The sequence below is a fragment of the Syngnathus scovelli genome, chromosome 5 (assembly GCF_024217435.2).
Source record: "Syngnathus scovelli strain Florida chromosome 5, RoL_Ssco_1.2, whole genome shotgun sequence".
NCBI classification, from domain to species: Eukaryota; Metazoa; Chordata; class Actinopteri; order Syngnathiformes; family Syngnathidae; genus Syngnathus; species Syngnathus scovelli.
The window spans coordinates 10,314,042-10,334,705 of record NC_090851.1 but is presented as its reverse complement, the minus strand read 5'-3'; the positions used below and the strand labels follow the sequence as shown (position 1 = coordinate 10,334,705).

Here is a 20,664-nt window from a genome sequence, read left to right as displayed (position 1 = left end):
TTTGATCGGTTTTCCTAACCTAAATCATCTCTTCTTGACTGTTATTTATATTACAACACATATGTTTTCTGTTTTCTTTGAGGACTTAGAAAAACGAAAATTACGTTTTCACAAAAGCAGAAATTGAGATTTGGGGCGATCACACGCTCATAAGTGGAGTTGTACGCACCCTAAAACCAAAAATAGCCAAACGCTATGAGGACTCATGTTTGCCTGGTACAGTGACGTCACTGACGCACACGCTGTGCTGTGGTGCGGGAAGTGAACTTTGAACTATCCCTTGACAAACGGACTTTTTGCAAGTTAGCTGTCTACTGCGCTGAGTACTCGCAAAAGGCGTTTTACAGGATTTTACACAGATCTCACATACCACCGACAATCCGACAATGGCTGATAAAACAAGGTAACCATATAGAGAAAATGAGATGCAAACATCTCGTTTCCATTTCATTTAGCCTAGCTTTAGCATTGAGAGCTTGCGGCGTTAAATCTTTACGATTCATGACAAAATTCGGCAGCATTATACAGCAAACATTTGCCAATTGTAAAGTGTTTCTATTTTAATATGTATATTTAGCTAAGTTCTATCAGCCCTTGCAGCATTCATGCATTTCTGCTTATACATAGATAACTTACTTGGCTTTATGTGTGATCAGGTACGGGTTCTAATACATTTAATACTTTTTTTAAAGCTTTGTGGACTCCACCGTTCATCTAGATGTTAAGGTAAGTATTTTCTTAATCGCATTTTCTGATTATAGTATAACTTTACATGCATAGTGTAACTTTCACCACCGAAAATAACACTTGTGAACAATGTCTTATCGCAGTGTGATAAATATCCGATAAGACCTTTGAAGCTTCCTCATTATGTGGGGGTGCAACAGTAGTCCTATAATAAGATATCCTCTCTTGTGACATCACCGTCCTTGTAATCTTTTCGTAGGATTATTATGGGAAGAAGTTACAAAAAACATCAGATCTGAAGAGTAATGCCTGTGTAGCTCCAGCCCAGCCCTACCCAAAATTCATCCTTCATGCTCTGAAGAAAGTCCATTTGGATGTGACTGACAGGTATATATATATATTAATTTTAATTTTTAATTTTATTTATTTATTAAACTTTGGCAAAGTTGTAATTGATTTAATGGGGTTCTCTTTCCCTCAGATACTATGGTTGTGGCCTGGTGGTGCCAGAGTGTTTGGAGGGCTGCAGGATTCTGGACCTGGGCTCCGGGAGTGGCAGAGACTGCTACATGCTGAGTCAACTGGTGGGAGAGGCAGGCCATGTCACCGGCATCGACATGACTGAGGATCAGGTACTTGGAGAATCAGTGGTTGGATGTTGCAATTCTAGAAACTATAAATACTATACTAAAACGAAATATATAACAGAATGGAACTGTGCCACGTTCATTAGATTCTGACCAAATGATAAGCATGAGCAAAGAATATTGTGTTGTCATTGTATGCCATTGCAGCTCAAAAATATATTGTTTTGAAATGTCGAGGTAATAACTCTTTCCCGTCGAATACAATGTATTTTATTTTAAAACAACATATAAAACATCTGATATGTTAGTGAATATAAAAAAAAAAAGTTTTTTTCTTAATACAGTCAAAATGCAGTATATATATGTACATTTCTCAGAAAATGAATAGCTATGTCTATGCTCTTTGGCACTATGAGGGAGTGTCAGAGAGATGCTTATGATCCATATTATCAGCCTACATAGCAAGTCAATAGAATTTGTTTTCCAATTGTCGACACTAGACACCACAACTCTGGTGGTTTCAAATGTTCATGACAAGACAACATTATGTATATTAATATATCATGTCCCTGAATTCCTATCCTCTATTTTATTCCAATCAGCCTCTTTCATACGCATGTTTTGTGAAACTAAATTAGAATTTAGTTTGTAAATGTTGGTCGGCAAAGAAGGCCTGACTGAGTAGCTTATTTATCATATATGTGGACACTAAAACACAATTAAAATCTCGTATGTTATCTAGCTTGAAGTGGCCAGGAAACATGTGGACTTTCACATGAAGGAGTTTGGCTACAAGAAGCCCAATGTGACCTTTGTCAAGGGCTACATCGAGGCCTTAACAGAGGCGGGTCTGGAAAAGAACTCTTTTGATATCATCATGTAAGTTGTACTCCTTGCCTCCTGCTCTCGCATTGTAAAGCTTTGTGGATTCCCCCCCCCCAATTCACTTTTTTATCACTTAGCTCCAACTGTGTGGTGAATCTTTCTCCAGACAAGAAGAGAGTCTTGAATGAAGCCTACAGTGTGCTCAAGGTACATTTTTAATCACTGTTGAAGAGGTACAACAATATCTCGATTTCCCAAACGTCCCATGGCAAAATTAGCTGTCACACCTCAGAAATATTAAAAGTTCAACACCAGACTTATTTGCTATTCTCACTGACCAAAGTTTATTTAATCCAATACTTCCTCGGCACATAAGATTCAAGCACACTGTCAATCCCAGCATTTATATTGTACCCTGGCCACCCCACTGAATAACTTCAGACTATGCCCCGGTTGTGATGTTCTTTTTAAATACATTGGACCCCCACCATTCGCAAGGGATAAGGCTGGCCCATGAATACTGAAAATCTGCCTATAATTGAAATGCATTGGGAGAGAGAAAAAAAAAAAGTTTTCAAAAAGGCTCTTTACGGTCAACAAGCAGTTTCCTCGAAAAACATTGCCGAGGAGGAAATGTGTGGGGATAAAACTAACAAGAAAAACCTGCAAAACCAATATTTATTTTATTTTAAAATAAAAGCAAATCAGCAAGTCCTCGGGTGCCGAACCGCAAGTAACCACTGAATATTCAATTTTCAGAGCCCTGTTTAAAGCAGTAGACACTATTTGTGTTAACCTTGTACTGTACTTGCACTACTGATGATTAGGATGGTGGTGAGCTTTACTTCAGTGACATCTACTGCAATGGAAGACTACCTGAGGAAATTAAAAACCACAAAATCCTGTGGGGTGAGTCATTACGGTGTTCTACTGATCGACATAAGCTGCCGACACATACGCGAAATAACTCTGTGTAAAATCTCATGACAGGTGAGTGTTTAGGTGGCGCACTGTGGTACAAAGATCTGCTACAGTTGGCCGAGGAAGTAGGATTCAGTCCACCGAGGCTTGTAACTGCCAGCATCGTCACCGTTGACAACAAAGAACTGCAAGCCATTCTGGGTTTGATGCTTGTTTCTGCCTTTAATTGTTTGTATGTTGTGCCATTGTATCCTGTCAAGGGCAGGCAGACTCTGATACCATTTTTCTACCTAAACATGCTAACAAGTTTCTCTTCACCTGTTTTGCATTACAGGGGACTTCAAATTTGTCTCTGCCACATATCGTCTGTTTAAGGTCCCGAAAGACAGCCGAAAGCCATGTAAAGTTATTTATAATGGGAATATTACAGGGGCGGAAGACTCCCTCCACTTTGACTGTCAGTACACCTTCAGGGTATGTAGCTCCTCAGCATCAGCTCAGCTCTCGTTGATTTTGAACTGAGGTTCCTCAAATATTTCCATCCGACAGACTAATCAAGTGGCAGAGCTTGATGGCGAAGTAGCAGCCATCCTGACCCATTCCAGATTTGCACAGGAGTTCACTTTCCAGCCACTAAGTGGCTCCTGTGAACCTTGTGGCATCAAACCGAAGGTCAGTAATACTTTAAACACAGGTGACAAACCTGAGGCCCAGGGACCAGATGTGGCCCGCCTCATCATTTCTGTGGCCCGCTAAAGCCAACCGTGTGCATGTTTTTCTTTTAACCTCCCTTTTAAAAAGAAAGGGAATAGTCAAACAAGCTATTTTACTTACACTATTGCTTTCTAAACTAGTTATCCAGAAATGTGTTGTGTATATTTGATACTTACTATATGATATGGTTTCACACTCAATTACTTAGAGCACCAGAGGTTACCATGTTTGTGGTATCAATTTAAAATTTTTAAACACACCAAGAAAGGCCCAGTGTCTAACCACACACAGTCATACTCAATAAAACATTCTCAAACACATTTACAAGCACAAGGTCAAGCAGCTGTCGCACAGTCATAACCAGTCTGCGGAATCATGCTGGGAACCTTGTACAGGAAGGAATGCTCTTCACTCGCTCATGGAATGCTTTCATATCAACTCTCATGGTTATTCTGTGAATGGATACATCCACAAACCTCACTTGATGTTTTAATCTCAAGAGTTATCTTTAAATCACATGCAAAGTAATTATGCAATTTCTTGATTGACAATACGTGGTGGGATTTCGTTGATAGTACTTCTAAGTATGGTGGAAAGCGATCCATTTTAGCCCTGGGCCTTCAGTCGAGTCTTTATGCAACCACTGTCATGTTACACTTTTACAAAATACAGTAAAAGGCCCACGAATAGTGAACATTAGCATATAATTGACGGAGACTGCGGAACCATAGGGGGAAAAAATAGAATGTATATATTTTTATTCCTCCTAAATTCTTCAAAATCTCTGATAAATAGTCAATATGCATTTTTATTCATCCATGTGGGAGCTCCGGGGGTACACTTTAAGTTGCAAATGGTTGGGACAGCAGAGAAGGCCTTGCAGGCACTTACTGCACACTGCTTCTCCAATAAGAGTTTTTGAGATTAGTGAAGAAAAAATGAACCTTCAAATTTGCCTCATGAACCAGTTGCATTTTTTGACTCCTCTACGGTAGATTGCACTCCCAACATTGGACCGAAAGTACACTGTTTGAGGCTTGCCATTTCCTAAACCAATTTACTTAAACCAACAGTGCCATCTAGAGGCTAAAACAACAACAGCTGGTACTTCATTTCCCCATCACAAAAAAAATACTTGAGGGGTGAACCTTTGGATCGTCCTTTAATTTTGAAATCAAGATTGCATAATCTACTGTAATTAGTCGTACTTGTTTGTTCTACAGTAAATTGATAGAAATACTTGTGTTATTCTGTAATATCTAAGAAGAGAGCAAGAACCTCACAACTCCAGTAAACTGACACCAAAAGCCTTTGCTCATTAATAGATGTTTGTCTTAAGAACTGTACAATAGAATATCTCAAAAGTATAAAACATTTTTTACCACTTTCCCTCTTAGACATCTTAAACGAAACTTTGGAATCAAAGTTAAAGTGTAATTTTTATTTTGTCTCCCTTCCCCATCAATCAGCCACACTCTGAGGATCCTTTTGAGCTGGTTGCGCAGTTGAAGAAACAGAGTCCAGGTTCAACCACAGGAGGTGGTTGCTGCAGTACAAAATCTGCAACTTGCTGCAAGTGATTTTCTATCGTTAAGATTAGGAAATCTGTATCGAATGATCCTGCATTAAAAATTATTACTTATTCACACAACACATACTGTATCACCATCTGCTAATTACAGTATGATAATTTGTCTGAAATGGACGAATCCAGTAGAATTAGCCTTTTATAGATTTTATCTTTTGTGATTTGCACTAGACTAGAATGAAGAGTCTCGATGTGCAAATTGGTACCCTTCCGTTTAAAGGGTAAATACACACACGCACACAATGATCACTGAATGTGTAACAGGACAGAAATTTTCCAGAGGTAAATGAATAAGCCAAAAAGCTTTTAGGAATATGTTATCTTTTTCTACAGTTGTGACAAAACTGGAACTTTTAGGCATGTAATTTCAGCTCTGTGTTTACATATGCAAAAAGGAGTGTACCAATAAAATAACTGCTGTAGCTATACTATTGTACATATTTTAAATTGTGTAAAGTACATTTCAAGGCCTTACTTGTTCTGTAACACTTGCTTTATTTTCTTGTAAATAAGAAGTATGAAATTTAAATCATCATTATGCCTCATTACTACAATTATGAGGTAAAAGCGATATAAACAACAATACTTTGCAATGAATCAGTTTGTAATGTACAAAGTTATGGTCTCTGTGGTTGAAATGTCAAGTATAAGATGAATGCATTTATGCACCGAGTAGATTGCATGCATGATTTGTATGTCTATAATGTTAAAAAATGGACTTGCATTTGTAATCTGTGCAACATTTTTCACCTTTGAAGAACGTTTTCAAGGCGTATTGTATAGTGTGTAGGATATTAGCTCATAATCATTTTTAAAGTTAAATGTACACTGTGGTTGAATTTTATTCAACATGAAGCATTATCCGTCGAGATAGATAGATAGATAGATAGATAGATAGATAGATAGATAGATAGATAGATAGATAGATAGATAGATAGATAGATAGATACTTTATTGATTCCAGGGGGAAATAAACATCCATAGTAATAACAGGTAAAAAGGTTTTCTATCTCCAAGAGAAATTTGCTTATGTGCCATAAAAGAGACTACAGTTAAGTTGCCTTCCAGAGTGGCTACTGTCACTCATAAAACGTAGCTCCCAGTGACTGCTGAGCCAGCTCCACAACATTTTAACAAATTAATATTAAAGCTGTTTCCACCCAGTGAGAGGCCTCTGCAAGTCATTATCAAAGTCTTGTTCTGGAGCTTCCACATTTTGGTCTTGATGGCGTATAAAGGGAGCAATATTGTAAAGTGTGATGGATATCTGGTGGTCCCATTTTTGTGTCTCGTCCTGTTAACAAGTGGATTCAGGTCAAGCTATAAGCGGTTTAGAAAATGGATGGATGATTGACTTGGCCATTGCATAACATCACACTTCATTGCCTTAAAAGGCATTTTGGCTACTTTCACGGGATACTTCGGCTCATTTTTCATCTACATTGTTAAGCGCTGTCCAATGAGTTCTGAAGCATTTGACAGAATCTGAGCAGATATTCCTGAAACATTCAAGAATGAATCCTACTGCTTTTGTCAGTGAATAAATCATTAAATACATGGAAACCATACATGCATTTTTTCAATTTATTTGGGCATTGCACTGATTTTTCTTATCGCTGAAAAATACATTTCTCTTTCAACGTCTTTATTAGTCACTGACGTGTTTCTTTCGATTCCTATCTGAACTCATGTAATTTCATATAGTGAAGCACAGGGTGTGCTCTTGTCATGTGCATAAAGTGCTTTTTGAACCCTCCCTCAAACGGACATCTTAACTGAGCTCTTATTCCACGCAACTTTCGCAACCGTGTTGTGGACTTTTCATGGACCATCAGTAATGGCTGATAAAACTAGGTAACAGCACCCACAAACACGCAGAATTTGTCTCCATTTTCGAGAGCAGAGGAGATCGGGTATTTTCAGGGTAGTACGGCCGTAATTTCTTTCAGCCCAAGTTGTCGAAACGTCTGCACGCTGTCAAAAATCGTGACAATAAGTGCAACGCAGCAAAGTTTGACCTGTAATTTTTGCTAGCTTCTATTGTATTTACTCATTGCATTCATTGATCCAATAATTTGTTTTTGAAGCTTTGTCGATACCACCGTTCATCTGGATGTTAAGGTAGGATAAAACACTTCAAATACTAATATCATTATTGTTTCAATTTATTATTTTCATCATTATTTTGGTAGTCACCTAACCCTGACCAATATGCGTCACTGGTGAGCTGTGAAAATGATTGATTTTCTTAATTGTTTTTGATTTATCACTGAATCATGACTTCACTTTACTTGACTAATTCTAATGCTGTCATATTAATTAAGCAAAATGAGTTGTCTGTTTGCAGTCTTTGTTTTCCTTCTTCTTTATTTAGATCAAATAGCACGTGTTAACTACTACTCTGACTCGAAAAGTCGAAAGCAAATGAAATCTAATGTGATTAACGTACTTGGCTAGTAAAGCTGATTCTTATTTTGCAGGGTGGTGCTCTATTTTAAAGTGGTTGCTCTCACAGCCGCGTATTTATTTACCTTCCATGTAGGATTATTATGGAAAGAGGTTGCAGAAGACGTCAGATGTACAGAGTAATGTCTGTGTGGCTCCAGTGGGGCCCGTCCCAAAACTCATCCTCCAGGCTATGAAGAAAGTCCATCCTGATGTGACTGACAGGTTGCTGCTGAATATGTTCATACACTTTATTGGCAAAGCAGTCTGTAATTTTGTGTGGTTTTCTCCCCGTCAGATACTACGGTTGTGGTCTGGCTGTACCAGAGTGTTTGGAGGGATGCAGTATTCTGGATCTGGGCTGCGGAAGTGGTCGAGACTGCTACATATTAAGTCAACTGGTAGGAGAGGCAGGCCATGTCACTGGCATCGACATGACAGAGGATCAGGTAAACTAGAGCCAAATCCAGAAATTTATACTCAAAATATCAGGGAAATTTCAATGAACCTAAAATGCACTGTAACCTTAAATTAATTAATCTCACAATGAAAAATTTCCCAGTTTAGTTAGAATACAGTAGGTATTTAAACAGTACTTTTTATCCTGCTTTTGTCGCTTTGACGTAATACGACCAAGCGCATTAAAAAGTGAAATAATGTGTTTTATCACCAGAAAGAAACAGTAGCCATCACAAAGCATGCATCAGCTTCATGTTTTTGATTTTAACTCAATAATAATTGATGGGGTTTATCATATGGACATCTTGAATTGAATTTAAATCTCTTATATCATCTAGCTTGAAGTGGCCAGGAAACATGTGGACTTTCACATGAAGGAGTTTGGCTACAAGAAGCCCAATGTGACTTTTGTCCAGGGCTTCATCGAGGCCTTACCAGAGGCAGGTCTGGGAAAGAATTCTTTTGATATCATCATGTAAGATGTGCTTCTTCTTGCCTCCTGCTCTCTTTCAGTTAGTTTCACACTTCAAATCTGAGTCCTGCAATTGTGAAAATGTTTTGAAATAGTCCGTTTCATTACTTAGCTCCAACTGTGTGGTGAATCTTTCTCCAGACAAGAAGCAAGTCCTGACTGAAGCTTACAACGTGCTCAAGGTAGACTCATATTTAACTCACTTTTGATGTCATTGTCTAATCAAATTTCATCAGTACTGATAATTGTGTCCTGACCAACAAACAACTTGATGTGCTTGCTCGACCGATGGTTAGGATGGTGGTGAGTTATTCTTCAGTGACATGTACAGCAGTGGAAGACAAACTGAGGAAATTAAAAACAACAAAGTTCTTTGGGGTGTGTATTTGTGCTCAACTGTATATGCTGCGGACACATGCCCTAGTTTGATCATGCAATTTTCCACGACAGGTGAGGGATTCGGAGGTGCGCTATGGTATAAAGATCTGCTACAGTTGGCCGAGGAAGTAGGATTCAGACCGCCGAGGCTCGTCAAAGCCAACGTTATCACTGTTAACAACAACGAAATGCAAGCCATTCTGGGTGTGATGCTTGTTTCTGTCTTTTTTCTGTTTTTGTATTGTTATTGTAACCTGTCTGTGTGGAATATACTAACGCACCACCATTGGACATACCGATCATTTCTTTTCATTTGTTCTGCATTACAGGTGACTTCAAGTTTGTCTCTGCTACATATCGTCTGTTTAAGGTTCCAAAAGGCAGCCTAAAGCCGTGTAAAGTCATTTATAATGGAAATTTTACAGGGGCGGAAGACTCCCTCCACTTTGACTGTCAGTACACCTTCAAGGTATGTAGCTCCTCAGCATCAGCTCTTGCTGATTTTGACCTGAAATTCCACAAATATTTCTATCTGACAGACTAATCAAGTGGCAGAGGTTGATGGCGAACTAGCTGCCATTCTGATGCAATCCAGATATGCACAGGCCTTCACTTTCCACCCATCAGAAGACTCTTGTGAATCTTGTGTACTAAAACCGAAGGTCAGTGACACTTTAAAATATAGTATGCTGAAATGCATTTGTGTTGTTACTCTGCAGCGTCAATTAAAAATCACGGACATGCCCACGGAGGCCCACTGTCTTAACTTCACAGTGGAGGAAACATGCTGGACATTCTCACGCACGCACACACACTGCAAGCACACATATGCACTCATCCACGAGCGCAAGGTCAAGCAGCTGTCTCAGAGTCATAACCAAACTGCGGAGGCATGCTGGGAACCTTTAACAGGAAGGAATGCTCTCTTCTCTAGCTCATGAAATGCTTTCATATCAACTCTCATGGTTATTCTGTGAATGCATACATGTCATGAGCAACACCAGATGATTCATCAACAATCCAATCGCTCAAATCACATCTGAAGCGCATTTTTACATACATAATACAGATGTTGCATTTCGATTCCCTAGATAGTACGTCTACGATCAGAGTTCATTGTTGAACCTTTGGACTGGCACTGTAATCAACTGTGTTTGTTAGTTTTACAAATACTTTTGTTTGGCTCTTTTCAGACAATTTAGTAAACAATGTTTGGAAGCGATTAAAACAAAATTAAAACACTACACCACTTGTAAACTGGCACAGAGCCTCCGTTGATAGACACATTTTTTTACATTACTATATAGAATGTAGAAAATAACAATAGAATGTTATTTTGGAATGTACTTTTGCACACTTCTTAGAATTGCCTTGGGGGAAATGTGACATAATCCAAAAGTGTGATGTCCTGTTACTTGTGGCACTTCAGGCAATCTCTGGGGACCCTTTTGAGCTGGCCGCGCAGCTGCAGAAACAGAATACAGGTTTAGCCACAGGGGGGTGCTGCAGTACACAATCTGCAACCTGCTTGGAGTGATTCTGGGAGTAGAACACTGCTGCAACGTTCAGAATCTCGGCAACATAATGTTATCACGTGGTAGTGTAACAGTCGTGTGAATGTCACAAATGCACGTTGCTGTTTCTGGATGTGTGTTCACGCAATCCATGTCCAATTACAATAAAGTGCACTTTAGGGATAAAGGATTAAATACAATATGGTAAGACATGGCATGTTGTTGCGACATTAAGGCCTCTTGATACAACATGAGAAATCATGACTTGTTCAACAAATTCTAACGGGGTGCACATAATTGTAGACATTTTAAAACACTTTTTGAGCATCTTTAATTCAACTCAATTTGTCTTTAAATGGCACTTTCATAGCTGCTGCCGCTATAACAAAGCAGTCTACAGAAGACATGACATGAAACATTAACAACAATCCCAAATACCCCAAAATCTATCACTAGTATACATTTGTTGTTTGCTTCAAAGTCTCCTTTTACCTGTGGATTACAAATGTCGTTTGCTACGGACTAAGTTTGGAAGTTAACAATTAGCTGTAGCATCTATTGACGAGTAACAAGCAGACCAACTCGCACCTTTTTAAGAGAAACAATGGATTACTGTTTTTTTTAAAAAAAAAAAATCATAAAATCTGCCTACCTGGTATCATTAATCATATCATGCACTTGTTTTGTTTATTTTTTTGTTGCCTTATTTCCAGTTCTCGTCAATCAAAATGTCCATCACATTAATCTTTGTGTTTGTAATATGACAATAAATGTTTCTGATCCTGCTTTGTAAACTTCAATGCCTCATATTTCCAGACACTTTCTATGGGCCATATAAATAACATTGTATTGTATTCTATTCATTTAGTGTTGACATTTATAGAGGCAGTGAGTAAAAGGATGAGTGAAGATAACTGCATAACCTAGTACAGTCTGTGAATGCAATGTACATAATGTTAATGAGGCTATGTCACCCAAGACCACTGTGTCTATACATACATATTTCCATAGGAGAAATTGAAATAATCTCAGCTAAAACATGACATACTATTCCCATTATGTTAAGAGTCTTTCTGCAGTGATTATGAGTCACTATAGCTGTGTGCAATTGGTGAATCAGCATATTGCATTAAGGGCTCGACATCACGCAGTTTTAAGGGGGAAAAAAGTCGTATTTTTCATCATAATAGATAAGGAAAAAAAATGAAAAGCAGCCCGACACTTGCAAAAATTGCTTAAAACATATGAGAAGTACGTGTTTATACCTATCGAGCGTGAGAACTTATTGTGCTTGCTAAATGTTCAAGAGCTAAGTGATCATTAAAAACAACGATTTGACAACATACTGACGTCACCAAAATCTGGCCAATACGGAGACATAGCCCACGTTGTAATAATTTAGACTAGGTGTCGAGCTCCTAAACTTGAATATAGTCTGTACAAAAAGTCACGAGTGGCTCTTGTCCATTTCTTAACATGAGGTGCACTTGTTTTGGAATTTGATTCGTCACTGTGGCAGCGGCCGCCCCGCCCCCGTCCCGGAGCCGTTTTCTGATTGGCCCCCGACGGCATCTGTCTGCGCGAAATCAATGCAGGCACGAGTTAGCCACTTACCCTGGTCTGGCGGAGGGACCACTGTCGTACACGTAGTGGGAAAGAAGAGGTCCTGATGCGCGAGTCACGGCAACCCTCTGCGGAGATGAAGGCGGACTCTGACTGGTTCTGATTTGACAAAGTCATTTTCATTCAGCAGGTTGCATGCCAATAGTGGTCATTATGGCAGAGCCGTTATCCCCTGCACCCACCGCTGCAAAAATGGCGTCAGCGAACCGGGTCCGCGCGTTGACATTAATTTTCTTGACTGTCACTGGTTGTTTTGTCACCTCGACAAGTGGCAAGGAAGGGTTCGAGGAGACCGTCATCAGTGGCCTGCGTCTGGAGGACACGGACGACATTTCCTTCATGGATAAAGGCTACTTGCGGGTGAGTGAGCGCTCTCGGATCAAATTAAGAGTGTACGGGCAGAACATCAACAACGAGACCTGGTCCAAGATTGCCTTCACGGAGCACGAGAGGAACCAGGCGGGGCTGAGCCTTGACAGCTCCTCGGGGGATAACCACAGCCAAGAGGACTTCTCTGGCTCGCATCCTTGCGGCATCAGGACTTCAGATATCATCATATTACCAAACATTGTTGTGAACCGAAAGACTTCAGGAATAGTTGAGATCGAGGTCAAACCTCTGCGGAAGACGGAGAGGAGCAAAGCCTATTACCTTTGCATCGCCACCTCCGCACCTGCCGCGGCTGGAATGCACGACCCGTGGACGGAGAACACCTGGATTTACCACGATGGCGACGACACCAGGGTGATTGTAGTGGAGGAGAAAAAGTTTTTACTACCTTTCTGGCTCCAGGTCATCTTCATCTCAATGCTGTTGTGTCTGTCTGGCATGTTCAGCGGCTTGAACCTGGGCCTCATGGCTCTGGACCCCATGGAGCTCCAGATAGTTCAGAACTGTGGCACGGAAAGGGAGAAAAACTACGCCAAAAAGATCGAGCCTGTCAGGAGCCAAGGGAATTATTTGCTTTGCTCGCTTCTGCTCGGTAACGTGTTGGTGAACACGACGCTGACCATCCTGCTGGATGATATCGCTGGTTCAGGCTTGATAGCCGTGGTCATGTCCACCATTGGAATAGTCATCTTTGGGGAAATCGTGCCACAGGCCATATGCTCCCGACACGGCCTGGCCGTGGGTGCCAACACCATTTTCCTGACAAAGTTCTTTATGTTGCTCACCTTCCCAGCTTCCTACCCAGTGAGCAAACTGCTCGACTACCTGCTGGGGCAGGAGATCGGAACCGTGTACAACCGGGAGAAGCTTCTGGAGATGCTGCGTGTCACGGATCCTTACAATGACCTGGTCAAGGAGGAGCTCAACATCATCCAGGGTGCCCTGGAGTTGAGGACTAAAACAGTGGAAGTTGTGATGACACCTCTTCGAGATTGCTTCATGATACCCTGGGACGCCACCCTTGACTTCAACACCATGTCCGAAATCATGAAGAGTGGATACACGCGCATTCCGGTCTTCGAGGGCGAGAGGTCCAACATAGTAGACCTTCTCTTTGTCAAGGACCTGGCCTTTGTTGACCCGGATGATTGCACGCCACTCAAAACCATCACAAAGTTTTATAGCCACCCGTTGCACTTTGTCTTCAATGACACCAAGCTGGATGCAATGCTGGAAGAGTTTAAGAAAGGTGAGTTTGTTTGACACTCTCCTTGTATGATGGCTTGCATTATGTCAAGTTCGTTTTGTTTTGTTCCACTTCCTTCAACCCTGAACTGATGCAAAAAGACAAGCACACTACACGTTCAACATAATCCCTCTTGACCCTCACATATTGACCTTTCGCCTCTCTTCCTCTCTCCAACGCGGCTGGAAGTGAAAGGTCAAGTGTGTGTAAATCTGAAAGTCACGGGGATGAAGAAGAGAAGGCACATTTTTTCCCCCTTTCTTATTTCGGCCTTACAAAGCATTGTTGCAGTGACGTCTTTAACGAGGCGCACTTGACACAACCTCTGTGCTCACTTCCTGTCTCCTTATCGTCCTCCATCACTTCCACTCGGTTATGTTCTCAGAGTTTCTCTATGTTTCAGCTCCTGCCCTCTGTCCTTTTCATGTCAGTCTCATTCAGACATTTTAGCTATGCCCCCCTCCACCCTGACCCCCGCCCCTCTCCAATTTGTGAATGCATTAGGACACGTGGGAATGGTGGAAGTGCAAGACTTAAGGTTATCAGGTAGGGGCATCTTGTTTGAGAACCTGCTTAAATCCCTCTCGCTTACTCGCCTCTGAGTGATGGTGGTGATAACTTCTTTTGTCCAGCCCTGGAATGCAGTCATGTGGATAATGAATAACAGCCTCTAAAACCCTCAAGCCCCTCCTGCCCCCCCTCGTGTGTTGTGTGTATGCGCATGATGTTTGACAAAGATGTTTACCTCACGCAGTTTACCTGAAGTTTGGCACGTCACTCCCCCTCAGCCTCTATCCATACTAATTGCAGCCAGATTATTACTGTAGGTACTGTATGTTTGACTGTAACAAGTTACACAAACATTTACAACCAAGGTAAAGATCAATTTTAATTATTTGTGGTGTAGAATTGCGCTGCATTATTGTTTTTAATGATTTTGTTACCTCATTTGGCTACTGTATCTATCGATCTGTATAGTATCTATCTAATACACGTGTGTATGTATTCCCTGGGCATTATTGTGGTTGTTACGTTCCAAAAAATGCCTGCAATAAGTACAATTCAGGAAGTTGACGTTGATTTTCTTCTTCTTCTTATTATTATTTTTTTCTTCTAAATTAAAATGGAAAATGAAGACTAAACACAAGCTGCGTGCCGTGAGAGAAGCGTGCTTGGCTCCCAGAAGGGGACGAGCACAAAAGAACATAGCCAATAACTTTGTTTTTTTTGATCGTCATCCCCTTTTCGATGAAAAAATAAGTGCACTCCGTTTGCCATTGACCATTCCTATGCTGTAAAATAAATGAATGAATCAAAGCATGATACATTGACACCCCCACAAAAGTCTGCAAACAGTGAGGCAGTGAAAAGTGAACTGCGATATAGCAAGGGAATGCTGTATATATAAAACAGTCCTCACCAAACTAGAACATTTTGAAGTCCTTCCACACTTGTCCTTGCAAATGCTTAACGTTTGATAGAACTCATTCTTATAGTATCCCTAAAAACACTTAAGGTGCATTCTGTGTTAATTCCAAAATTCACTTATCTTTAAGAGGATTAATTGGGGTGGAAAACAGAGCAAATCATTGAGCTCCATTACCAGAATTTAGGTGTAACTCTCCTTGCCAAATTAGCATTATGTAATACACTAGCAGGGGGGCGGGGGTGTTTTCATCATTTACTGTTTCTTTGCTGACGGAAGCATGAAACGTACCGAAGCTTTTGAGCTGATTTTCCAAGGAGAACAAATACAATATATTTCTAATTTTGCCAGTAGTCAATTCCTATGTTCATTTTTCTCATCTGTTGTCTATGTTGGAGCAGGTATCGTTACATTTCACACGGGCCTTCCTGTATTCATTAACATCAATTACAATTAACTTGTGTGGCTCTTTCACTTTACACCTGTATAGTTGAAAAATGCGCCATTATATGCTGTAGGTCCGGTTCCCATACGCAGCTGACACAGAACGTTATTACGACATGAGCAGTAGAAGGAATTTGCCTCCGGCCTCTTGCGGAGGTCATAAGCAACTGTTGAAGGGAGGCCGACAGGGTCAGTTTCTCGTCAGTCTGGTTCTGTTCAACGCACACGCTCAGTTCAAAGGGCCTCGTAATGTAAGTCATTGTTTATTTATTTGTAGACAGTTGTCTAATATTGGTCATAAAAGTGACAAATGTGCAATGTTACAGGCTCCACCAGGAGCATTATAGAAAAACTTGAATTAGGAAAAAAAGCTTTCCAAGTCTCTGGACAGCGGAGGATTTGTTGGGGTATTAATGTGTGTAATATTTTGTGAAGTAATGAATTATGACTGCATTAGATGGTCTCACAAATCTCATAAGTAGTTTCACTGTAGCGACACCATTATTACAAAATCAGGGATGGCGATAGCATCGTTTTCTCCTCGACTGATACTGATTCTTTCTGAGTTGGCAATATGGATGAAAAAAACATCAGAAAATGTAATCAAAATGTAAAATTTTTGGTAGCAAGACAAGTGCTGTTATTAAACTAAGACTATAAAATACCCATCGTTCTGACCGGAACACACAAGAGGCTACACAAATGCAGGAGTGAATTGAAACAACACTTAACAAAACAGTTTGATAATCAAGGAACTGGACAATTCTTTCCAGTATTAAAGATAAATGCACCAGATTATTATGGAGTGGTCTAATGGGAAGATGTGAAAGTTTTTTTTTTTTAAATTGTATAACATGGACAATTAAAGAAACCACCAATTGAAGTAAATAAAGTCATGCAAAAGGTCGGTTTACAATTAAAAAGTTGCGAGTGCAGTCCCAAGTGTGTATCAAAGCTTGGCTCAGAGGTTTCATTTGGAGTTAACAAATTGAGACTGACACCCTTCTGGAAATTTCTGACCCTTTCACTAATTGCGCTTTCTCACTGTGACTGCCACAATGACTGGCATCCAGGGGTTGTTCACTCAGCTCAAGGTTTGCTCTTTAATGAGAGGCTCACTTTGGGACCAAACCAAGTAGCAGAGTAAGAAAGAGGAATTTGCCCCCCTCCATGACTTCCAGCATTTATGATATTCCTGGAAGTTCACTGGCATGCAGTGCGACCGACCTATAAGTGATGAAAGATTGTTTGAGGGGTTTAAATCAGGTTATGTCCAGTTTCTTGGCTCCACTGCACTGACCTCCCGTCCCCATGGGTAAGGCAAGACACCTGACCTAAGTTGAATGTGGGAGGGAGATTTGACCCTATAGAGCTGAGGGGAACATTTCCCCCATTCATATCAGTCCATGGAATATATAAGTCAACCAGCATTTGCTGCAATGTTTGGGAGGAAGGCCTTCAGTGAAAAAGCCTCCATGCGGCCCAGCACGTCTTGATCCAGATCCCTGATTGCTGCAATATAGGCCAATCTATGCTTAGTTCAGATCCAACAGCCTTCACTGACTCTTTGCTACTTATTTCCCCTTGTTGATCATGTTGAAATAGTACCGGTAATGTTGTGATTTGATTGCAATAACATTATTCCTTCTTTGTGTTTGTATGGCGAGCGTCTTACTGGAAAGTGAGTCAAAGTGTTTGCTCAGTACCCCATGGTGCAAGTGTTGGGATTGAATGACGTCATTATTGGTAAAACGACTTAATCCTCACTTATTAGGGACACCCCTGTAAAGTCCAGACAACTTGTTCTACCGATCAATTAGAACATTTACGTAAAATGGAATAAAATCTGTTGCAGGCTCCGAGATAATGGCAAAGAGAAACTTACCGGTGTCAAACAGTGCACCACCCTAAAACCTATATTAACGGTATCGACATTTATTGAAATTAAAACTGTAAAATAGTTCTGGTTGAGTATGTGTAATAATGAATTACAAAGTGTTATTGCCCTCACGTCCAAAATGTGCTTATCCTCACGAGGGTCACGGTAGTGCTGGAGCCAACCCCAGCAGTCTTAGTCCACCCTGAACTGGTCGCCATCCAAAATCGCTTTTGAATATTTCAGTTTTCTCTGTGAAAAGTATTCACTGTCGTAGCTAAATATGGCAATTGGAGTACACCCCCTGTTTTTTTTTTTTAATAGTATATATACTATATCACTGCGTTTGGCCGTGCACGCACTTATGTTATCCAAAACAAGCCCCCCCCAAAAAGAAAAACAGCTACAGTTAAATCTCTTGATGCTCACAGAACTAAGGTCATGTGACACGTGTTGACGTCTTGCGTGAAGTCTTACATAATGGCAGTTTGAATTCCCAGGTTTTGTGAAACTTTGGAGTTGCATTTTTCTTTCAGATTTGAATTGTACAACCACAGAAGTGCTCCTTTGTCCCTCAGTTTTGCAAAAAAAGTCTCTTGATAGTCACAGATCAGACTGGGTATATCATTATCTTATCTCTAGCTCAACTCAACCCATTTCACCCCAACCCGACTCAAACAAACACCGCTGCATAGAAAGTGTTGTACATGGAGCGTAAATAAGTCATATAACTTAAGTAATTTTTAAATGATTCCATAATGTGTGTGTGCATAAAAAGTCAATCACACTGAATTACAGAGAAAATTAAAACACAGGTGAATGAAAAAAAAAAACAAAATAGTAGCCTGCTAATTTTTCAATTTTTTTCTCACCCAAAAAAAAAAAAAAAAAAAGATGGCTGTTCGACATTGGGCGATTTAGTGGCTAGTTTGACCTTTTGGGCTTCCTTGGCAAAGTTTGTTGTGTTAAAAGGCTGGCTTTTGAATTAGCCTACATTCTTCAGATTCTGGTTCAAAATGGAGTGGCCTTTTAAGACCCGATTAGTACAACAGGAGTGTGAATCAAGGCACAGAGCATTCCCAAAGCCAGTCTGGCATTATGACTACCCTTAACATACATCACCCCTCTCCCACAACTCATCCCATGTTAAAAAAAAAAAAAGTGTGGACTTGTGCAAAACATTCTCTCTGCAATTTTCGTCCGATAAATTTATGTAATGTTGAAATTGATAGTATATATTACACAATATACTCTGCAAGTACCATTGGATTTATTTCTCTGGATAATGGATATGACAAAGGTGCTATAATCATAATCAGATGAAGAACTTAAAGTATTATGAACAAATTAATGCGTTTGTGAAACTGAATAATGTAAACCTGACTTGGAGTTTAAATAAGAGAAGGTTGTAGGTTAATTTTGTCTGCTGCCATTACAATCTATTAAGAAAGCACAAAAAAATGCTCAAGACTGTCTTATTTTTAAAATGTCCTCTTTTGTTAAATTTATTGATTACTCAGGTTTGATGTCACTCTTTGTGCATTGTTGACATTGCTATTGCAATATGATCCCATGTAAAAAACACAAGCCAGATCAGATCACTGAAGTTGATGCACTTGGTGAACGTCATTTTTAGGTTGCAGGATAATCATTCTTCCTGCTGACATTTCAGGCCAATCAGTTCCAAGGCACCACTCAAGCTTATTATCTTAACAAGCAGCCATCATTTTTTTTCTTCTAAATCCAACAAGGAGCAGAGTCGAAAACATTCCATTGAGAAAATTCTTGACTGACATTCTTTGCTGTTTTAAAAAATATATATACACAGTATATACAGTATATCACTGCTCTGGCAGCATCCATGTTGGTCTGATCAGTATCAGTATTTGTTGTTGCTCTTGGAAAATTAAACGAGCCCCATATAATTGCTAGCTTTGTCTCCTCAAAGCAGATCAATTCATCCAGTGTTCTACATTAAACCTATTTGGCTAAGTCATGTTGTGGTGCCCTAACAGACAAGTCGCTGGTCCTGGCCCATAATACGATGATAATAATAAAAAATAATTTAGTATTTAGTGTTTTTACATGGTATGTTTTAAGCCTTTAAGAAAAGATTACTTCTGTGTTCCTCTTTTTGCATTTTGACATTTTATAGGCGTCATATCTTGTTCAAGTTAATCCTAATGGAAAAATTTTACTTAAAACTTAAAAATTTAAATTTAAAAGAAATGTGCACAGTGCGGTCGGTACAGGCCCCTGTTGATGTGATCATTATTTGAGTGGCCATGGTTGAAAAAGTGTAAAGTAGGGACTCGGCTCGAGATCACTTTTTCATATCCAATACCAATACTGCATCCTCGTAGATGGGCCGATCTCAATCCTGTCCTGATCCAAATCCTTGTGTCAAACTAAAAGTCGCTAATAATGGTCTGTCACCATCAAATAATTTACAATCAATTATTCCATCAATTAATCAAATGATTGGATACAATTTGTCACAGAAACTGGAGGGATGACCAAATTGGCATGTAATTGCAGCTAAGCGGTTTGAATGATGGATGGATGGATGGATGGATGGATGGATGGATGGATGGATGGATGGATGGATGGATGGATGGATGGATGGATGGATAGATGGATGGATGGATGGATGATCAAGTTAAAAGCCATATATGTTTTTATTGGAAGAAAAGACGTGGCATGTTGTATTTTACAGTAATTACGTTGTATATCCGATACAGAATATGTTTGAAATGAACGTATTTACCTAAATCTGATCAGCCAAGTCAAGTTCATGAAGTGTCGTGAAAAAAAAAAAAACACTTGGAAGTGCACAGAGGCAACCGTCCTCTACTGCCTGTCAGTTCATGCTTCCACGTCGTCCGTTGATCCCAGAATCACAACAATAGACATCAATTAACTCAACTGTCACAGATTATTTGAATAAGGGCTGGGAAAAAGTTTGAAACCTCAAAAGTATAGCAACCCTGGTTTTAAGTCTAGTAAATAATGTTGCAGTTGATGTGTTGTTTCTTTGAATTTGATTAATTTGAATAGTTTGGGCTTCGG

The 20,664-nt window shown here is 39.9% G+C and overlaps 3 protein-coding genes across 5 annotated transcripts in view; all 3 read left to right on the top strand.

Moving 5' to 3' along the window:
• Positions 1–229: 229 nt before the first annotated feature.
• LOC125968669 (arsenite methyltransferase) lies at positions 230–5,905 on the top strand. The gene is made up of 11 exons (XM_049719957.1): positions 230–403; positions 693–726; positions 947–1,074; positions 1,169–1,319; positions 2,017–2,153; positions 2,237–2,306; positions 2,927–3,008; positions 3,090–3,221; positions 3,355–3,494; positions 3,570–3,692; positions 5,204–5,905. Exons 1-11 carry the CDS (start codon positions 387–389, stop codon positions 5,312–5,314), a joined length of 1,125 nt encoding a protein of 374 aa, XP_049575914.1. The 5' UTR covers positions 230–386; the 3' UTR covers positions 5,315–5,905.
• A 1,139-nt stretch (positions 5,906–7,044) lies between these two features.
• On the top strand, positions 7,045–11,384 carry LOC125968670 (arsenite methyltransferase). Its single transcript, XM_049719958.2, has 11 exons — positions 7,045–7,176; positions 7,410–7,443; positions 7,865–7,992; positions 8,066–8,216; positions 8,565–8,701; positions 8,811–8,880; positions 8,995–9,076; positions 9,149–9,280; positions 9,406–9,545; positions 9,616–9,738; positions 10,506–11,384. Exons 1-11 carry the CDS (start codon positions 7,160–7,162, stop codon positions 10,611–10,613), a joined length of 1,122 nt encoding a protein of 373 aa, XP_049575915.1. The 5' UTR covers positions 7,045–7,159; the 3' UTR covers positions 10,614–11,384.
• An 807-nt stretch (positions 11,385–12,191) lies between these two features.
• The window catches only part of cnnm2b (cyclin and CBS domain divalent metal cation transport mediator 2b), a 30,956-nt gene continuing 22,483 nt past the window's right edge, over positions 12,192–20,664 (top strand). For all 3 annotated transcript variants that reach the window (XM_049719471.2, XM_049719470.2, XM_049719472.1), the window contains exon 1: positions 12,192–13,852. In XM_049719471.2, coding sequence (XP_049575428.1) covers positions 12,349–13,852 — 1,504 coding nt within the window. In that variant the 5' untranslated portion in view covers positions 12,192–12,348. The remainder of the gene's footprint in view (positions 13,853–20,664) is intronic.